General features: G+C 37.4%; 1 protein-coding gene across 1 annotated transcript; it reads left to right on the forward strand.

The window, feature by feature from the left end:
- The first annotated feature begins 938 nt into the window (after window positions 1–938).
- Window positions 939–18,281, forward strand: LOC124267360 (beta-centractin-like). The gene is given in 12 exon segments (XM_046702272.1): window positions 939–1,069; window positions 2,526–2,590; window positions 7,635–7,710; window positions 8,485–8,493; window positions 8,495–8,611; window positions 9,968–10,092; window positions 10,897–11,113; window positions 12,893–12,985; window positions 14,138–14,312; window positions 15,308–15,369; window positions 16,736–16,776; window positions 17,874–18,281. Coding segments are annotated over 12 exon segments (1,131 nt in total). The 5' UTR covers window positions 939–1,021; the 3' UTR covers window positions 17,977–18,281.
- Window positions 18,282–23,064: the final 4,783 nt, after the last annotated feature.

Raw genomic sequence — 23,064 nt, forward strand, 5'->3', positions numbered from 1 at the left:
CAACACACTTTGATTGTTTCCTTCGGACTAATTGGAAGCATATCGCTGGGGCCAACGATGTCGGCTATGTTTATTTTGTTAACGAGATCAATCACTTGTGAAATTTGTTTGTTTACGGCCTTGATTATAACAGTAGCGCAAATTGAACAGTAACATTAGTTGCTACTTGCAGGATCATAAGCCTAGTCTATCAATAGACAGGTATCATTTTCGGTTTGTGTTTTTTCAGCATGTTAGAAATATACATCGCACCATGGCACACTAGGTCACTCGGAATTCTATCTATTCTAATGCATAATAATATATGTAAATTATTACGAAATAGTTTAGATTTTCTTAAAGACATCATGTCTCTTTTTTTTTAGTTTGAGATTGAAAGACAGATTATTTAATGTATGTACATCCTGCTTCGTTGTTTGTGGGCGATATATTTGACCCTACATGTAACTTTCAGTAAAGACAGCTAGGTAGCATAAATCAACTTGGTCTTTTTATTCTAAAGGTTCACTAAGCTGAGACAATGTGGATTTGAGACAGCGTGAGTGCAGGTACACACATTACATACATCTCATCGGTGAATATGTTAGCTGATATCGTGTACATTATGTGTGTGTGTGTGTGTGTGTGTGTGTGTGTGTGTGTGTGTGTGTGTGTGTGTGTGTGTGTGTGTGTGTGTGTGTGCGCGCGTGTGTCATTGAAAAGACAGTTGTACAAATCCATCAAACTTTTATATGTCATATATAATGAAGAAAGATCTCCTATTTCTAACAAGGTTTCTTATAATCTAAGGGCCAATTAAATAGATTTAAATGTACTTACTGCAGTCGTAAAGACTATAATCACAAGTATTGTATTCAATAGAACGCTTACAACTGATTCTACTATGAAATGAGCTGTAAGGAATATAGCATAATGACAAATGTACCCACAATGCAGTCTATCCGGAAGTTCTATGATCATTAGGGGAAAAGACTTGTTCACTCGATAAAAGCGAACAAATAAGACAGAATAAGCTGTCTTTATGGAGTCTTACGATGTAATTGCAAACCAGCCCGTTGTCATAGACAATGTAAGTTTGTGGAAATGCAATCGGTTTCACTCTCTGAGCTCTGGATCGCGCTCAAACCTGCTTAACGTCTGCTAGACCTGTCAGTCGTCCCAACCGGGCACTTGTTGGCTTTGAAATGATATGTGAAAGATGTGTCGATGACTCATACATTCGTCTGTTTGTAAATACTGTGTAATTTCAATAACCGTGTATATCGTTTTTTAGCATTTGGTATCATTACAATATTTTCACGAGTCCAATGTCATCAACTGTCATATTTTTCACACATAGATTGTCAGATTGCATTCTTTTGACATTTGGTCATACATCGGCATCAGGTGTGTACCTTGTAAATGAACCATGGTATTCTCTGCAAATATTGCTGTATCTTACTGATCACCCACAACGGAGCCCAACTGCACTGATTGTCTTTTACAACTCTTGATGCCATTAACATGTGAATAAGAAAATAAGTCATGAGGGCAATCTTCATTTTGGTCATGAAGACCATAACGGGTTTATATTTGTATGTGTTGGATTTTTTAAATTTGTATCAAGAATATTCATCAAAAGATTTTCAAATGAGAAAGATTTACATTAGAAACAGTTCAGTTTCACATTGTTCCAGGTAAATTAAACGAACTCGCTTTGTGAGTGATGAAGTTGCCATTCCTGGAACTTAGAGTATGTATCTCTGTGGAAATTAGGGCAGCGGTTATGATCTTTGCATCATGCAAGTCTAGAGATTCTGGTTCCAATCCTTTATAAGTGCAATTCTGTTGTTGCTATTTTTGACCTGCATCAAAGTACACGTTGGTACGATTCAGCATACACTACAGCAGAGCAGTCTTCTTTATTTGTTAGTTTCTTTCTTTCTTGTAGTATTTCTGCAAGATATGTGCAGGTTAGGATAAAATCAAATAGAATATGTTCTGTAAGTATCCCCTTCGCTATACTTCAGACTTGTCTATTTGTTGGTATTTGTCAACAGTTATATTTCTGCAAGATCAGTTATATTCACAAGGCCTGGTATACTAGATACTTTACACATGGTTTGAATGTAGTGTTTTCTTTTTTTGTGAAATAGGTCAGCATGACTGAAATAATAAATATAATTAAATGCAGTAGTTTCATTACTACATATGAGATTAACCTGTGTACACTCAGTAAAGTAAATTTGGTTTTTGCGTATACCAATGCTACATTATTTCCTCACATTATTCTGTTTAAAATTACAATAACATGGTGGACAATAAATCAATCTGTGTAACAGAATGTTCCTTTTGTTTTCGGGGCGGTGAGGTAGCCTAGTGGTTAAAGCGTTGGCTCGTCACGCCGAAGACCCGGGTTCGATTCCCCACATGGGCACAATGTGTTAAGCCCATTTCTGGTGTCCCCTGCCGTGATATTGCTGGAATATTGCTAAAAGCGGCGCGTAAAACTAAACTCAGTCAGTCATTTTGTTTTCCTGTTTTAGGGGTCTGGAGTGATCAAAGCTGGATTTGCTGGAGATCAAGTTCCAAAATACATATTTCCTAACTGGTAAGTTGATGTAGTTGCTATTAGAGAACCTTGTGTTAAACAAAGGTTGTAGAAGGTTAGCTATTGGGGATGTCACAATTCATTAATCTATCAGTGCAGTCACAAAATTCTCAGACGATATACACACTTGCATGGTTTGGTTTAATAGTTAAAATTTGAGACCAGATATCAAGCCATTTTGATAGTTTTTATGCCTTTTGAAATATGTATGTATGAAAAATTACTACAAATTATATATGGGACACATATCAAAATGTGTTATTTACTGTGAAACACATATTGCAAGATAGTTGCATGGTGGCATCCCTAATGCTGATACAGGGTCCTAAGGCCCTATCTGAATGGTGCAGGAACATTGTCAGCGCTTGCCTTAAGGCCTGTGCTAGGTACATTTCTCCTGTATTTTCAAATTTGTATGGGTCTTTTCAGCAAGTAGTTACTTTATGTTTTTTTATCTATATGTCACAATAAGCTGCTTTTGTATTAAATGAAGCCCTGAAAAGTTTAGTCAGGACCTTTTTAAAGTAAATGGTTTCTGATGGCAAGTTGGCAGATTCTTTATTACAAACACTACACAAGAAGTCATCATTTTAACATGTTTTGATTTTCCGTATGTTTGCAAAGCATAGAGATCTTCTTTAAGAAAAATAGAGTCATAGTACATATGGAATTATGCAGACATTGAAGTTATGGCTACCCTATTAGCTGAGACAATTTGTCTTTGATAAATTACAATTATTCAAGTGATCTAATACATGTACAGTCAGCTCTCGTTAATCCGACAATCACGTTAATCCGACAAAAAATTAGGGAACCATTTAAAACAGTGATAATTACTCTCGTTAATCCGACATTCTCGCATTCCGACTCCGACACACCAATCTAGCAGCTGATTATTGTAAATACAGTGTAAAAACATTCGTTAATCCGACAATCAACACAGCCGGTCGGATGATCCGGCCGTATATCCGACCGTATACAAACAATCACACGTGAGTGATAATTAGCATGTGCCTTACTGGCTGCTTGACAGCGGCGTCAGTGAACATCAAACTTGTTAATTAGGAACACAGGATAATTAATTGAGACGATTTAATCAAGAAATAACAGTGGAAGCGAGCTGTATAAAATGTTTATGATACAACCGACATGAGTTTTCATCACAAGATATTGGTCGCGAGTACACCACCTGCTAAGCGACCCTTGTAGAAGTTAAGCCATTGATCAAGAAAGAAATCTCCTTTTGAAGAAAGACAAACCCCAGACAACACAACAAGAAGTCATCACTTTTGCTGAGCAGAAGTTTGATGTGAAGATTGGACGATCAACCGTATCTGACATCCTGAAGCAGTCTGCTTAGTGGTTGAGCGTCTCTATGACTGATTCCAATGCTTCAAGCTATCTGAGGCCAAAACATCGTTGAACACTTTGCAAACATTTCTGACACACCACTTAGATGTGTTTGATGTAAATGACCATCAAAGATTTTTTCAAGTTATAAATTATATATGTTATGATACGCCTGAGTGTACATTAGGCGTCCACATGTTATTATGGAATTAGTTGTATGGAAACTGTAACATCCGGGTCATAATGGCAGCTGATATGCGGTAAACACAAAGCGTGAGTTTTGTGCCAATGTGGTCATGAAATAGATATGAAACTGTTCGCTTATGTGATTATATATGTATGTTATGCCATCTATGAATGTTAATGAATGAAAACAAGTATGTATTGTTAGTATTTTTTATTTCTGTGAATATTTTTACATACGATGAAGATAACTAGATCTACCATTTCTGATATGCATGCAACAGTATGACGATCATGACATTTAGTAAACATTGATATTTTCACACAAATACATTAATCCGACATTTTCATTAATCCGACATTTTCATTAATCCGACATATTTCTCTGCAACCACAAGTGTCGGATTAACGAGAGTTGACTGTATGTGATAGAAACTGCCACTAGTCCTACAGTTCTTGCCAGACCGTTCAGTAGTTAAGGTGTCATAAGGAGCCGTGGAAATTTGCCGCTTGTAAGCATTTTATAATAATAATAATAATGATGGATTTGTATAGCTTCTAGTTTCCACATACGGTGCTCAACAGCATTGGCTATTACCCCAGGTAACCCAAGCTGCCTTTGAGGCGCTATATGGTTAATAGTCACATGACTTATCCCACCGGGTACCCATTTTCTGCTGTATGTTAACGTAGTTTTAGGACTAGCTGGTAAGCAGGCTGTGTAAGCATTTTCAGTTGTGAGCTTGAATTGTACATATAGCCTTTCAAATTCTTAATATTGGTCATTTAGCCTGTTAACTTGTTTTGGCAGTGGTCAGTACTCGTTGATTGATGGTTTATCGATCCTATCTAAGCTGAAATCTGATTATTTACATACCTGTGAATATCCGAAATTAGAATTGATCTTCAGTAACCCATGCTTGTCGTAAGAGGCGACTATCGGGATTGGGTGATCAAGGTCCGCTGACTTGGTTGACACATGTCATCATACCCCAATTGCGTAGATCGATGCTCATGTTGTTGATCACTGGATTATCTGGTCCAGACATGATTATTTCCAGACCGCCGCCATATAGCTGGAAATTCTGAGTGCAGCGTTAAACAATAGAACAACCAACCAACTGATTATTTACTACATCAGTATCACACTGAGAGTAAGATGGACATGTAGGAAGATATGTCATTAGCAGGTGTTGTGAAGAAGGCCAACACAAGTGTGAAATCAGTTAATGTATCCAAACTGACAAAATATGTTACATGCTGGTTAGAAAAAGCACTTATGGTGGTAATGTGTGTATATATATGAATATATACTGGTATATCCAATTTGAAAAAGATAAGTAGTCCTAAGTTAAATCTGAGAAAACCATATTTTATTAAACTCATTATCTTAAAAAACACCAGTGGACGATCAGTAGTGTTTGAAATAAAGGGGTTCATTTACTGTTTGTACTAAATTGTAATCTAGGGGCCCTAGTTTTTAGAATTTTATGATACAGATATGACAGATATCTACAAAGTCAGCATGCCTCACCACCCGATCCCATTAGTCATCTCTTTTGACTAGCATGGGTTCCTGAAGTCAAGGGGGTGGTGGGGTAGTGTAATGGTTAAAGCGTTGGCTCGTCACGCCGAAGACCCGGGTTCGAATCCCCACATGGGTACAATGTGTGAAGCCCATTCCTGGTGTCTGCCGCCGTGATGTTGCTGGAATATTGCTAAAAGCGGCGTAAAACCAAACTCAGTCAGTCAGTCCTGAAGTCAAAGTCAAAATTGTATTTTCAAGGATGTGTGCTGGTTGTAAGAAACAACCAAATGGATCAGGTGGCTAAGCATCTCACTCTGATGGAGCGTTGTTCACAAGATCGATCACTGGATTGTCTGGTTCAGATTTGACTCTTCATAAGCTGTCATGATAATGCTGGAATATTGCATCAATCAACAAACAAATACATATTGCTATGATCCATTTATAAAAAAATGTTTATTAAATTAATATTGCTATGCACCATTACATCAGTGAGTCATTTCATGCTACTGACCCAGTTTTTTGTCAGTTTTCCTGTGACTGGCAGTCAATTTATGTGGAGAATTATGTTAAACCTATCTAATTCTCAAAAACAAAAGGATTACAGTTGCTGGTAGTGAACAAGTCTATATTTTTATTAAAAAGAAACAAAGCAGGTAATATTACTAAAATTATTGAAGTTCAAATTTAATGTCATATCTGCATTATTTCAGCCTAATAAAGAATATTGAATTCAAATGCCTTGTTAGTAATATTTCAGAATCATAACTGTACATTAACTGAATATAACACAAATAACAAAACAGCAGTTATGACACAGACTGTTAATCAATACTATCTGATGTTGACAGTAGCACTTTATGCAGTGGGAGTAACAGCTAGTCGACCAGCATGGCAATGTCACCGTTAGTCTTTATGCAGCTGCTGCAGTACAGTATTGATCAGTTATTCTGTTTCATTTCATATTGATTATACTAAAATGTACACAATACATATGAAAAGCAGTACTGATCACGTAGCAACTGGGAACAGGACATGTGTGGATGCTCTCAGGGTTCATAATCACTATCCTGGCACATTCAGTTTCTTGAAAATACCTTGTACTTTGATTGTTTTATGTTATGAGATAAGGATCTATTTTTATTTCTGAAATCAAGAAAGGTATAAAGGATCATCATGTACTCAACATACAGCGATATTTGATACTATGACGAAATGTGATGGCAGCAATAAACTAATTGGAATTTTTTTTTTTTTTTGTGATGGCAGCAATAAACTAATTGGAATGTGTATTTTTGTACAACTTGAATTGACACTGCACATGCTTCAGCATCATGACTAATTTGAAAACTATTTGTGTGACAACATATCCAAGCAGTCAGTCACATTGAGAACTGAAACCCAGTCTATCAAATTTGATTAGTATAGCCTAATGGGACAGAATGTGCTTTGCTTTATTTGTTGATGTACAGAAGTGAATTATGTAGAAGGTTTTGGAACTTTACCGTTTTGACAAACATTTGCCATTCTCCTGAAATTTCTAGTGTTCCATGATACTGACATACAATAATGCTAATAAATACATCTTGGCTCTTTGCACTCTTCATTTGTACTTTAAGTGAGTGAGTGTGGTTTAGTCCTTCTTTGGACAATATTTCATGTCTAACATGGCCTGCCATGTGGATGTTGGAATATAGCAAGCAGGCCTTGAACAGTTCCCACTGTGGGGTAACCCATGAGAAGTGATCGTCTGCCATCATTTGATAATATTGACATGCTGATTTTATAAATATATACACATTTTTTGAGGTTTGAAATATTTGTCACTGACAAGTATACCCTGAGGATTAAAATATTTCAAACTGGTGAATGTTTAGCTGGCAGTAAAGGCAGCCATGTCATGTATTGGTCTGGCTGACATAACTTTATTTTCACAGCCCAGTCTAGAAACACAACTACAAGTTGTCTGTGTTTAACTTGCAGCATTGGCCGCCCTAAGCATGTCCGGGTCATGGCAGGTGCCCTGGAGGGCGACCTCTTCCTGGGACCTGAGGCTGAGGTGAGAGAAGAATGGAAGGACTTGAAACCCATCTTGGCAGGATTTAATAGCTTGTCTTAATGCTTGTAATGTTTTGAGAGTTTGATGCTTGGCCTCAGGGGCGAGAGCCATTAGATTGAACTAGAGTATGTTTTGGTACAGTCTGAGAGGTACCTTTGTTATCTGATACAGGTGTACACACAGCATTAATCCTTCTTTGTGTTAGGGATAAGAGCATATATAAACAAACTGATTTAGTGATTTGTAGATGAAGTAAGTAATGTAGAATGGCTTGATGATTTACATAAAAAATATACTTTAACTTTTTAGGGTTTTGTAAGTTAATTGAACTGTTCTGATATTTGTTTCTGAACATATGGTCAATGTAGTCAATAGATCCCATGTGTAATAACATCATGCCAACATGCAGTCAAAAAACTTTTAGATTTATTTACAAATATTTATCTGAAAGTGTAGTCTTCATTTGTAAAATTTTCATGTACAATTTCCTCTTCATCTATGCGTAAAGTTGTGTGTCATCATTTGGCATTTTGATGGCTCAAGTATGACCAGGGCATTTATTCTCGAAACGTTCGTAGCCCTAAGAATTCTTAACTTTGATCGTAGCCAATGTGTTAAGAATGGGCTTAAGAAGTTCGTAGGGCTACGAACGTTTCGAGAATAGCTAGCCAGGATATTATGTTATAAAACTCAAAGCTTTCAAGTAAGATTTCTACAGCTACAAGAATTAGGTGATGTAGCTAGCTACCTTAGAATGCTTCATTCCTTATATAGGAACATCGGGGGTCTGCTGTCCATCCGATACTCAATGGAGCACGGAATTGTGAAAGATTGGAATGACATGGAACGGATCTGGCAGTACATATACTCCAAAGACCAACTACAGACTTTCTCCGAGGAGGTAGGCACTAGTGGTGGTCCGATTAATTAAAATAATGGAAGATTGGACGCAGTGACTAGACGACCAAGCAATCGAACAAGTTTTCTCATAATCGACCACAAAAAAATTTGGTACACTTGTTTGCATCAACAATATTTTTCACAAGGTTGGTTTTATCTGTGTCATTAAATTTACATTTCATAATCACTGCAAGATCATTCCAAATCAAAATTGAATTTATCTTAAAGACTCCAGGAAATTTGTGTTCCTAACATACTTGTCATTCTTTAAATATGTGAAATTTGCAAATGCATTTTGTGCAATTTGCTAAAAAGCCCCCAAAACTACGTTTTTTTTATTTCTTTATTTTTGTGTGTGCATTAACAAAGATAACGGGAACATTTGATAAATGACACTACCCAATTATTTCCGATGATTGATTGGTTGTAATGAACCAGTCATCAATTATGAGATTTTAACCAATTCCCAACACTTGTTGGCAGTAGACTGATACAGAATCATAGCATTGTATCACTTCTCTCACATTTACTGGCTGCTATTACATTGCTATGAATCACTAGAAAAGTTCTTAGCTTCCCTCATGATTTGTCATCTTCCATTAAAGCACCATTTTAGTGCACATTGAAGAACATTTTGGAAAGTTTTGTACACTCTAGTTCCAGAATCATTAACAAAAATTTGCAATGTAATTTCATTTCAATTAATGCAATTGAATTTTGTTCAGAATAATGTACTGAAAAATATGATGAGATCAGTAAATGTCTGAACAGTACTCTGTATTATAGATCAGTATCTTGCCTTTGTTTGTGTGCTATTTAATGTTACTACAGATATACGGCTTTACCTTTAACTCAACCACTCACTCTACCACTCAATCAACCACCCAATTAACCACTCAATCAACCTCTTGGAGTTAGATCCCCTATGTGGGTTCAATGTGTGAAGCCCATTTCTGGCGTCCCCAGCTGATATTGCTGGAATATTGCTAAAAAAGGCGTAACACTAAACTCAGTCAACCACTCACTCACTCACTCAATCAATCAATCAACCACTAACTCAATCAACTATTAACTCATTCAAACACAAACTCATTCAAACACAAACTCAATAAACCACTCACTCATTCAAACACAAACTCAATCAACCACTCACTCATTCAAACACAAACTCAATCAACCACTCACTCATTCAAACACAAACTCAATCAACCACTAACTCATTCAAACACAAACTCAATCAACCACTCACTCAAGCAACTACTCAAACAAGCACTCAACCAACCATTCAACCAACCACCCACTCCATGAAGGAGTTATATCTAGTTAGGTACATGTCTCAGCCATTGCACTGTTTCAGCACCCTGTGTTACTGACAGAAGCTCCTCTCAACCCCCGAAGGAACAGGGAGAAGGCTGCTGAAATATTTTTCGAGACTTTCAATGTTCCAGCCCTCTTCATATCCTTGCAGGCTGTCCTTAGTTTGTGAGTACTTCTGTCTCCATGGTGACGTGTGGTGCTTAATTGTGATGACTGTGAAGCATTTAAGAATTTCATTTATCATGAGTTGTACTCAAGGGACATGTGAGAATATAGTTCCCCTGATTATGTTTCTAGGTTTGTCAGTCAGGCCAAATAAAAAAAATGTTGTGGTTCCGATTACACCTCTTTAAAATTTAGGGTAGGTAGGTAGGAATTCTTCTTTCTTTCTTTTTCTTTTTTTTTAGAAGTAAAGTATGAACTAATAACACATTTATCAATTTATAATTGTTTATTCAATCAAGCTTGGGGCCATCATGTCGACTTTCTTTATCAGCATGACCGATGTCCATTGATGCCGGGCAAAAACAATGGTATCTGAAAGCTTATTTTATTCATCTCTTAAAAAACTAGGGTCGGCACCAGAATTCAAGGGTCGGTCGGGTAATGGGAACCACAACATTTTGTTTTTTAGGCCTAAGTCCCAAGGCAGTTTCAGTTGCATCCCTTTCACGCACTGAAACCCAGTGATATTTTAGTGATGTTTTAGTCAAATTATTTCAACCCCAATGGTGTTTAATGTTTGTGCTTGTGTGTTTCACCAAAGTGGTGAACATTTGAAACCTACCGGTACTTAATTTCCGGCTTAAGTTGATATGATTTGAATACTTTTAAGAGCAGCATTAAACCCAACTTACTCACTCACTCCTTGTCATGTGTAGTGCGTCCTTATGAAAGTGTGTGATTGTGCCCAGAACTGCTCAATCTACTGGGCTACTTTTTTCATGAAGCACCCATGTATTGTTTCAGATATGCCACTGGTAGAACAACAGGAGTGGTGCTAGATGCTGGTGATGGTGTCACCCATGCTGTACCCATCTACGAGGGCTTTGCTATGCCACACAGTATCATGCGTGTTGATATCGCTGGGCGAGATGTCACACGCTACCTTCAGCTTCTCCTGAGGAAGGAAGGTTTTGATTTCCACACCACTGCCGAGTTCGAGGCTGTCAGAACCATCAAAGAAGTAAGCATTAATCCGTCATGTAATTGTAGAGCCAAAGAAGTTCAGACTGTTAATAAATTTATGGATGAAGCATTGATTAAAAAATCATAGAAATAATCGTTTCATTTGTTGTCTAAGTGCCACAGTGATTAACAGAGTTGTGTCCCTTTACACAACAGGAACCTGATTCACCCACATCGTGTTACTACAGCTTGTTCAGCTTGACCTGATCAAGTGAATACTTATGCATTGCGTGACCGGGTCACAACTGGTTGGGTCCATTATTGTGAAGGGGTGCACCTTTGTCAGTTCATTGTCAACAGCCGAGACAAGGTCGCCGTTTGACATCTCAGTGTTAAGAAATCGTCAGCAATGTCCTAACTTTCTTTAAAAAGGAAGCTAGAGATGGTTTAATGTTTCCGATTCGGGCTTTTAGGCTTTAATAACCTTCTCTGCTCCCCTTTTTAATGAAGTTAACTTGACCTGCCGTTTGTGCCTTTTGACCTCCCGGGTCATGCATATGTAGAGTAGCTCAGGTCAAGCTGAACAAGCTGTAGGTTTGTCGGTGCCATACCTATATATAGGCTTCACCAGTATATGTCTGCAACACTTTCCTCCGATATTGCTGTTCTGTTTTATAACAGGAATACTGTACCAGTAAATGTCTGCAACACTTTCCTCCGATATTGCTGTGCTGTGTGATAACAGGAATACTGTACCAGTAAATGTCTGCAACACTTTCCTCCGATATTGCTGTTCTGTGTGATAACAGGAATACTGTACCAGTAAATGTCTGCAACACTTTCCTCCGATATTGCTGTACTGTGTGATAACAGGAATACTGTACCAGTAAATGTCTGCAACACTTTCCTCCGATATTGCTGTTCTGTGTGATAACAGGAATACTGTACCAGTAAATGTCTGCAACACTTTCCTCCAATATTGCTTTACTGTGTGATAACAGGAATACTGTACCAGTAAATGTCTGCAACACTTTCCTCCGATATTGCTGTTCTGTGTGATAACAGGAATACTGTACCAGTAAATGTCTGCAACACTTTCCTCCGATATTGCTGTTCTGTGTGATAACAGGAATACTGTACCAGTAAATGTCTGCAACACTTTCCTCCGATATTGCTGTGCTGTGTGATAACAGGAATACTGTACCAGTAAATGTCTGCAACACTTTCCTCCGATATTGCTGTACTGTGTGATAACAGGAATACTGTACCAGTAAATGTCTGCAACACTTTCCTCCGATATTGCTGTTCTGTTTTATAACAGGAATACTGTACCAGTAAATGTCGGCAACACTTTCCTCCGATATTGCTGTACTGTGTGATAACAGGAATGCTGTACCAGTAAATGTCTGCAACACTTTCCTCCGATATTGCTGTACTGTGTGATAACAGGAATACTGTACCAGTAAATGTCTGCAATACTTTCCTCCGATATTGCTGTACTGTGTGATAACAGGAATACTGTACCAGTAAATGTCTGCAACACTTTCCTCCGATATTGCTGTACTGTGTGATAACAGGAATACTGTTCAAAGCATCATTAATTCTGTCACACACTCAATAATTTTTTAAAAGTCATTTTTGTGTGTAGGTTTGAAGATTATTATGTTTTCCTTATTCAGCTTGTCAGAACTGACAGAAAGTTGATACTTTGAGAATCTCACCTGAGTGTCTTTTGACTTGAGTCTTACCATGGCTTTTTTGACATTTATCAATGAGAAATGGTTATTGAGAATTGTTATTGAGATTAACTTTCAATGATGCTTGCATCTTGTTGCAGAAAGCATGCTACTTGTCCATCAATCCCCTGAAGGAGGAGAGCATGGAGACGGAAAAAGTACAGTACGCACTGCCCGACGGTAACGTCATTGAGGTGAGTCACTGTCTCTTTCACTAATATAGCAGTCAGCCTTACCTAGTGCATTCTCTTCCCACAGAGGTTACTCCTGTCATATCTTCCTACGTAACCTCTGTTCTAATACGGCCCTTTCATGGTGTGAGCGTTCAAGACTCGTGATTGGAAACAATCAGATTTAGTTGTGCAATCAGCGACGTTGTTTCAAAAGTGATCATTCGCAAGGCCTCGGTAATTTCCGTATGCTTCGAGAAAACTAAACCTCTTCCCCTGCGTGATGCGCAAACGTTTCTTCTAGACAGAACTCAGTCATGTTATGGCGGATCAGTGGCGTCTCCATCGCCCTCGTTGACAACGGACAAGCTAGCCATTAAACGTCTTGTGTGTAACATCAGCACAAGTCCCCGGCAGATGGGGGATATTTGTAGCCCCACATTTGCTTGTGTTAGTCAAGTTGAATCTAAGTCGATGTAACACGTGTTCTGATTGGATAGAAAGAAAGGAGATAATTCGTGTTGCGATCTTTTGCTGCTAGGGGATTTTACGAGAACTGGGAAATATGGCCGTATTAGAACAGAGGTTCGTAGGAAGATATGACAAGTAACCTCTGTGGGAAGAGAATTTTCCTAGTGTGCAACTTGAGAAACTTGTCTTGTAAACAAGTTCTGTCTGGAAGGCTTAGCTGATATGGTCCATCCAAAACACTCAAATTTGAAAATGGTGCTTTACAGCCAGGTTTTGGGTAGATGGATCAATAGTGTGCAGCCGACTGTATCTATTCCAAATACAAATAAGACAATGGTGAGTGGAGGTGTCATGTGTTTGCATAAGTTTTGTTTGTAACCTGAGAATAAATCACCTTTTGGGATCATTGTGCATATATATTGGGTATGGCAATTTGCATGTGGTGTCAAAGAAATTGAGGACTTTGTTTTAACAAGACACAAACTTGTACAGTTCATTACAATTCCCAAGCCATCTGTGGTACAAGTGGAGATAATTTCAAGAAACATCCGATTATCTCCCCTTATATTCGCTGCCTTCATGAGGAATTTTTTGGTTTTTGTTTTATAAGGTTTTTTTACAGGCCTGATGTTAAAAATTGGATGCCTACATGTTTTCCATTGTCATGATGTTTGATGTAGTAGTTGAAAATCGTTTACACTACAGGTTGGACCAGCTCGATTCCGAGCTCCAGAGCTGTTGTTCCGACCTGACCTGGTTGGTGAGGAATGTGAGGGTATTCACGAGGTGCTAGCATACTCCATACAGAAGTCAGACATGGATCTCAGGAGAACACTATTTTCTAACATTGTCTTGTCCGGTGGATCAACATTATTTAAAGGTACTGTCACATTTACATATTGCTTGAACTACAGGTAGAAAAACTTTGAAATGTTTGAATTATTTTTCTCTAGACATCAGTATTTTAAGTATTTGTAACTCTGTAATCCTATTTCCCTTTCTGAAACAGCATTAAGATAGATATTCTTCATGAACAAAGAGTTTGGGGAAGCAGACAAGAAAAACTTTGTTCATTCACAGCTTTCCCCAAATATTTGTAATATGAATGGTAACTAAGAGATGACATGATTTCCTCCTTAATTCCTAAAAAAAGAACCCGGGAAGGTCCGGGTTAGAATATTAATCTTCAGTAACCCATGATTGTCGTAAGAGGTGACTAAGGGGATCATATTGTCAGGCTTGCTGACATGGTTGACACATGTCATCGGTTCCCAGTTGAGCAGAGTGATGCTCATGCTGTTGATCACTGGATTGTCTGGTCCAGACTCGATTATTTACAGACCGCCACCATATAGCTGGAATATTGCTGAGTGCAGCTTAAAACTAAACTCACTCACTCACTCATAAAAATAGTGTGGCACTCATAAGGAGTAAATGTGTATAGACACCAAGATAGACTTGGTCTATTTAACCTGAAACCATTTGCTCAATTTGTATGCAGTCTTTGGTGTTTCATCTTTGTAGTCAAGACACACTACTTGCATTATTCAAGTGCTGCTTTTGCCAGAATAGATTCTAAGCATTAAAAATTATCAACTGAGATTCTGAAATCAAAGATTTTACACTGGAGACAATTTGTATTGTCAGGTTTGATCTCCCGACAGAAGATCATAACCAAATACTTTTTGTAGTTCGGGAAAGTTTGCAGCTGTGTGATTTCCTTCATAGGTATTATCATGGGATTACTGAAAGTAGAGGAACTCTATTATTGATTGAAAATATTTTATTGTTTTTGCTGATTGCACAAGTCTTTCTTCATTGCACTGCCTGTACCACTAGCAGCTGAACTCTATACATTTTCCTTGTTTGTTTCAGGTTTTGGAGATCGACTACTTAGTGAAGTGAAGAAATTAGCACCTAAGGATATCAAGATTAGGGTAAGTATTCCTAGTAATTGCCTAACCCATGCTTGTTGTAAGAGGCAACTAACGGGATTGGGTTGCCAGACTCGCTGAATTGGTCGACGCGTCATTGTATCCCAATTGCGTAGATCGATGCTCATGTTGTTGATCACTGCATTGTCTGGTCCAGACTTGATTATTCACAGACCACCGCCATATAGCTGGAATATTGCTGAGTGCAACATAAAACTCACTCACTCACTCACCCACTCACTCATTCTATCAGACAATAACTGAGTTAGCCACCAAGATAATGCAAAACGAAGTAGCATTCACAAATGCAAACAGTTGTTTGAGCGTTATTTACTGAGAGCCAATTGCAACCTTAGAAATTCAGGGTACTGTTTAAGACAAACTAGGGGTCATATGTCACTAGACCACTGACTTGTAGACTGACTTGTAGCAAAATCACAGCTCACAGCATTGAGAAGTGGCAAACGATCAAAGATTCAAATTTTATTAGTTAATAAAGACAACCATCATGTGATGTTTGTTTGTCCTCAGCACAGTTGAGTAGTCTCGGGCTAGAGGACTAGTATCAATATGCAGGGTTTTACATGACACGTGATTCCTGCGTATTTGATGCAACAATTTTGTAAAAGACTCTCAAAATATTATCGTACGAGTCAAGCTTGGCGTAAGTTTTATGAGTGACCCCCCAGAATTCAGTTCAATAAAATTGATTTGATAAGCAAACAATGAAAGTTTTCATGAGGTTTTCATTAATTTAGATATTTCTTTCAATTCATGTTAATAACTGTATGCTACAGTGAATAAATCACAAGCATGATTATTTGTTCAGTTTACTGGATTTTGTTATGACTGATTTTAACTGTGAAAAATAAACTATTTATTAACTTCCGGTAACATTTAAATGGCAATACAACACACAACAAAATCTCTGCAAAACTCTTGCTTTTTGATATACACAAATAAATATTACACTAAAAATTTCATGACTCCCAAACATTGAAAATGACTCCCCAAAATAAATACTGTGAGTCACAATGACTCTCTGTCTCTCAAAGTCTGTGTAAAACCCTGAATATGAAATGTGAATCATTTCTCAATTAATTGAACTTCTGTTCATGTTGCAAAGTCCAAACAGTTCAGATTGATTTGTCTTCAAAATATACTGAGAGAAACAAATACGGAACATCACTTCATGGCAGTGTTCCTATTTTTGTTTCTCACATTTTCACCCACAGCGCTATTCAAAGCTGGTGATGAAAACTGGAAAATAGTAAAGGAACACTTGATTTTTTTCTGTGTTCCTTTATTTGTTTCTCTCAGTATATTTTCACAGTATGTTGTAACTGATGTTGATAACTCTTCTCTTCAGATATCTGCTCCCCAAGAAAGGTTATATTCTACATGGATTGGGTGAGTGAACTCTTTGCTGTGTTGTTATTACTAAGAGTAGAAGTAGTATTAGTATCATGTTGTCATTTCAAAGCTGCTTTGACCCATGAAGATCCAGGCTAGAATATTAATCTTCAGTAACCCATGCTTGTCGTAAGAGGCGACTAACAGGATCGGGTGGTCAGGCTCGCTGACATGGTTGACACATGTCATCGGTTCCCAATTGCGCAGGTCAATGTTCATGCTGTTAATCACTGGATTGTCTGGTCCAGACTCGATTATTTACAGACCGCTGCCATATAGCTGGAATATTGCTGAGCGCGGCGTAAAACTAAACTCAATCACTCACTCAAAGCTGGTTTGGGGGTTATCAAGTCAACCAAGTCACTGCAGTTGTATGCCTAAGGCATGCCAGAACACAGTGATTCCTAGAGTCCAAGAATAGCCCTGCTAATGGTTCCGCAGCACCAAACCATTGCTGCTTTGTTCCAAACAGTGTTAAACATCTGTGATCCATACAGATGGCTTTTCTTCCATGAAATTCTGGTGTCCCCCGCCGTGATATTGCTGGAATATTGCTAAAAGCGGCGTAAAACTAAACTCAGTCAGTCAGTCAGTCAGTCTTCCATGAAAGGTTGATCTGCCATCACACATCTGACATACTGAGCCATGTTAAACCCGAATCACATGCTGTTTCATTTCCTTTGCATTGAAACGTTACAAAACAAAATGTTGATTAAAACGAACATTGTTAGAATATATCTTGTTGCATTCATATCTTTTTATCTCCCTCAGAATAGTACATTGACATACAGAAGTTATCTACCATATTTCCTCTAATAAGCACCTGAGCGTTTATTTTTTCACTTATTAGAGACCTGGTGCTTTTGAACTTACTGGGTCTAATTACCGTAATTGTTAGTGAGCTGCTTTACACCTGGCACTTATTAGCGATTGTAGCACTAAGGTGATCCTAACTCCCATACTTTGACATTGACTTACGACAGTCGTAGCGCTACAGTCGCTTTGTGAAACGCACACCAGGTGCTTATTAGAGGAAATACGGCATATAACTGAAACAAAGCGTTGTTGTAACCATGACTTTTTGTTGGTTCCAGGGGTTCTATCCTTGCTTCCCTGGATACATTCAAGAAGATGTGGGTGTCGAAACGCGAGTATAACGAGGAAGGCGTCAAGGCGATACATCGGAAAACATTCTAGACCTGGAGGCATTTTAACACATAATTCTACATCCTCATATGTGCATTTCTTGTAAATGTCCATGTAATATATTATTTATCTGTTGACTTTAGCCGCAGGGGTAGGAAACAAAGGACTGTGTCAGCCATATCTGAAACGGCTGTTGCCTTATGTACCCGAACAAGTGGTGTAAGATCACTGCTTTGTGATAGGCCTGCACTGGATATGTTAATGTTTTCTTATGTATATCAGTTCAAGAGAGGCCTCCTTCTGTAGGCTCATACAGCTAGGACTTAATCATCTTGATTAAAATTGCTTAGTCGTCAGATTTAGTTATGGTTCTGTTTGACGGAATGATAGGAAGCAAAGAAATATTGCAACATGTCTTCCCTGCCACAAAGCTACCAACTGTCCCAAATGCGTCATATTTGTTAGGATTTGCAACTAAAATACAAGTTATTGCTTGTTTCATACAAATCATATGCCAATCTTCATGAAAGAAACTGCAAGGGAATATTCTTCATAGAAGAGAGGGTAAAATTTTAACCTTACACCATCTGCTGCAGACACATCTGTTTTATAAAACTGATATGAAGTCTGATTATGGGTTTGATAAGTTCAAATGAAACATTTCACACATGACCAGAAATTGTTTCAGTCCAAATAGGGGCGGTGGGGTAGCCTAGTGGTTAAAGCGTTGGCTCGTCACGCCGAAGACCCGGTTCGAATCCCCACATGGGTACAATGTGTGAAGCCCATTCCTGGTGTCTCCCGCCGTGATGTTGCTGGAATATTGCTAAAAGCGGCGTAAAACCAAACTCAGTCAGTCGGTCAGTCAGTCAGTCAGTCCAAATAGGAACTCTTTATAAAATTTACGACTCAAGTTTTCTGTATGGCTTTGGTGTCCTGACCGTAACATCATACAAAATACTAATCATAATTTGGGAAAGTTGGCATCTATGCTGCAGTATTAATTCCAATTTTGATATTTTATTACCGGTACATAGTTTAATTTTAGGGACTTGATATCGGAAGCATTATTGTATTCAGTGTATTCCAAATAAGCTCTGTCTGCTTTGCATCACTCTCAAGATAACTTTGGACAGCATAAATGAGAGGTGTTTAATGAATTCAAGTTTGAGTTACAAACAGCTTGAAATTATCAGTAGTCATGATACATTGAAAGTGTGTTTGGAGTTAAGGAAGTATATTTTCTGAAGAATATATATCATATTTGACCAACTCTGCTTGCTTGATCCCAGATTTTCAGAATTGTTAGCTGTTGTACATACATTATTCTGTTCCTGTTGTGGGGTCTTCCACGCTTGAGTACATGTAGAATGTGTCCTTGCATTTACCGAGTGGTTACTTAAATACCTCCTTGTTGATTAAAACATTTTTTTCGTAATACCTGGTTAGTGATAGCCACTGAGAAAAGTACGTAGTACCTACCCGTTAACGCAAGCATACAAATTGTGAAGAGTTAGTTTGAAAAATATAGTGTTCCATGATTGTGACATGAATATGACACAGCTTGAGACATAATTTATTATTTGTTGTTCGTAATCCTTGTGCTAAGATTCTGACAAGCAAGGTGCCAGTGCTGTATTTATTCGTATGCATTCACAGTGCTGTTGGTTGTACACCTAGAACAAACTATGCCTTGATTACACACACACATCATGTACACTAACAAGCTGAAAGGAATACTCACTTTCATTTGCCAGACCAATGGTTGCTTTAAGAAACAAAAATGTATTGAACTGTTGTTTTCCTGCAGCCTTTCAGATAGATTTTGTATGTTTTGAGGTTATTTTAAACATTTGCAGATATATTGATAATTATCCAATGAAATGCTATTATCAATCTGTTACCCTGCAATAATGTCAACATAGGAGAAGGGATGTAGTATAATTTATTATCAGTATGGTCAGCCAGACTTTAAGCGTATCCATGGCAACCATTCCAGGAATCTGTATCCATGGTAATCTACTTCAAGTATCCATAGTTAACCACACTTGGGTGCTGCTCATTTTATACCTGTTTACAGGTGTGTTTGCCATTTTAGTTGTGCAATATACTGAAATACCAGACATTACACGGTGGTTACAATACTGACAGGAGATAGTCAGATAAAGAAAAATGTATAATTAAACACATAATTTTATTTCCCATGAAGTCCTAACCTAAAAAACCCAAAACATCACCATTTTATTACAGTTCCTACATACTTGTTAAAGTCCACATAATTTTAAAAAGAAACAACTATTTCTGAGTTCTGTATCAATTGATACTGGAAGGAACACAATGTTTTCCCTAATATAGATTAGTACTTGCATATTACATCTACTATTTGGTGTACAACTACTTTTAGGTGAAATGTTTCCCTTATATCATTGTATGGGAGCTTGTGAAATGTTATTGATGTAGATAGACTAGTTGTTATGGTTTGAAGGAGGATACTTGTTTTGTATAACTGTTGCTATCACAAGATCTGTTGGTGCGTTTTTTTTCCTTCTCAATTATTGATTACAAGAGCCGGAATATTCTGTGGTTTTGCCAAAGGCTCTGATGGCTTGCAATGAATTTCTGCCAATGTTGATGCTAATTAAAACAACTGGCCTTTTTCATTGGCTGCTGAATGCCATATTTTCAATGTGAAATAAGTGACATTATTCTTTCAGAAAGAAGTTTTTATCTTTTTGATTTTTCGAGAACTTCAAATTTTGAAAGAGACAGTCAAATACCAGGGAACAGTGGGCTAAAGTGAACTAAAAGTTGTGTTATTAGATAAAGTTTGGAATCAAATGTCATAAATACCAAAATTACAGTGATTGATATAACGAGTTTGTTCAGTGGAGAACTATTTGAATGACACTTCATAGGACTGTTTTTGATGACTTGGATTTTAGGATTTTTTTCTAAACCTTCCTGCAGAGGCTAGAAAGGTGCAAAAAAGAATATTTGAGACAACGCTCTTTAGGCATATGATGAATGTGCTTTATTAATACATTGTCAGTTTAATGAAACAGAAATTAATTTAAGGTGCATTTTTTTAAATTTTAAACAAGAGTGTGCGTCTTCCCTGATGTTTTCAGTACTAAATTACAAGTTAACAGACTTTGTTTTTCATTGGGATGAGAGACCTTTCAATTTATTTTTCTAAATTTTGTGTTGGAGGATCTATTAACTAAGTCATTAACAATATCTCATGTTATAGGCAATTATTTGTTAAAGAGCTAATGACCTCAAATGTCTAGTCAGTATGTATGTGTATATCATCTACAAAACCACCTCAAGATAATTAGTAGATTGAACTGTCAGTCACAATATTGGATTCATTAAGGATCATTCTTGGCTGTGTATCACTGATTTTAAATCCACATATTTCTTACAGCCCTTGTAGTGGTTTATGTTTTATATCTCTATAATAATTATAAAGTTGGGTGTCCTAATTTATTTAGTTCTTAAGTTGTTGTGTCGAGTGTTTTGACACATTCTGCTTCAAAACATTGAGATCAGTATTTATAAATATACAATTTATAGTTAAAATTTTCTAGTACCAGTTAGCACTTGATATGGTCTGATAAATTTAAGATGAAAAACATTAAAGGTCAGTCGCTGTATTTTCAATCACACTCAATCAGTTTACCTCCTGTGGAATATTGATCAGAATATTTTAATAATAAAGTGTGAGAAATTGGTGAAACTATTTCAAGCCTCGCCTCCGTTTCCTTGTCATACAAGTGTCGGTTATTACTAATCAGTTATAGCCCAGGACAAAAAGAAAATATTTGGAAAAAAATATTTGTGATGAGATGCAAATACATGTTTAATGTCTTCTAGGTTTTTTTGGCCATTCTTTGTGTGGGACCAGTAACTTCCCTGTAGAACTGCTTTTATTGGCTAACTTTATCAAGACATGACATAAGTGATAAGTTTGTTATCTCCCCAAGTTACCTTTTCTACTTTAAGAAACACATTTTGTGCTTACACACAGATCAGTTTAATCATTAGCACAGTTGGAAATGGTGAATTTTGCTGAGGATACTCAGTGGTAAATCCCAGCCTTGTTTCTATTTCTTAGCTTTTATAAAAGATATTGTCAGATATGTCAATAATTAATAATCATTTTTCAGGAAAAATAAGCCTAGGTCAAGCTTGATTATAATTATTTTTTATTTTTGTATCTCTGAAAGTCATTTGTGTACTGTATCGTGTTTTGCCTCAAGACACATCCAGGCTTTATGCTTTAATCCCCTATGCATCAAATATGTCCTGATTTTGGTGATTGCGTATCCAGTATGTAGTATCTTAGTGTCATCTGTTGATGTGTTCCTTCCTGGCTTCACTGTAATAATTGACTGTAATTGACTGTCACTTGGCAATGTACAGAATCTTGTTCTCCGTATATATGATATCTGCAAACAATAAAATGTTAAATAATGTTTTCATTTGCTATATTCATGCCACACCTTACAGTGTTCCGGCTGCTTAAGAGTGACATATGTGATTAGTCATCTTGAACGGGAGAGAGCAGGAACATTTCTAAATCAGCAGTGTTTCGGCTGTATTAATGCCGTCTGTATTCACCCAGGGAACAGGTGAACCTGTGGTTGACCAACAACATAAGGGAGACAACTGCTGCTACCCAGGAAGTTTGCACACTGTGTTTGTTGCACTCAGGAATACACAAGCTACATTCTATGCGATGGGCGAGTGCGGTGGGCGAGCTGGCTAAGGCACCATACTAGTGATCCAGCATGGTTGAGGTGCGGGATAGATTAAGAAATACACTTGGCTCTACCACCATGTATAGTGTAATAAAACACACTTTTGCCCTGAACTATTATAGTTAAAGCCGCGAGGGCGGCTTGCGTCCGAGTGCTAACGATTATAATAGTTCATGGCGAAAAATGTTTTTTAACTACTATACATGGTGGTAGAATAAACAATATTTCTTTTCTAAGATGCCAAATTTAATACTTTCTAAGGATAATTACGATTAATTTAAGGCAGAAAACAAGCGGCGGTGTCGGTGACCTAAATTAAGAATCCTCGCACAGGGCTAACTGGTGGCTGTTCTATTGATGTGTCTGCCCCTCGTTA

The sequence above is a fragment of the Haliotis rubra genome, unplaced genomic scaffold, assembly GCF_003918875.1.
Source record: "Haliotis rubra isolate DU_JTF1 unplaced genomic scaffold, ASM391887v1 Scf1306, whole genome shotgun sequence".
In the NCBI taxonomy this organism is placed as follows: domain Eukaryota; kingdom Metazoa; phylum Mollusca; class Gastropoda; order Lepetellida; family Haliotidae; genus Haliotis; species Haliotis rubra.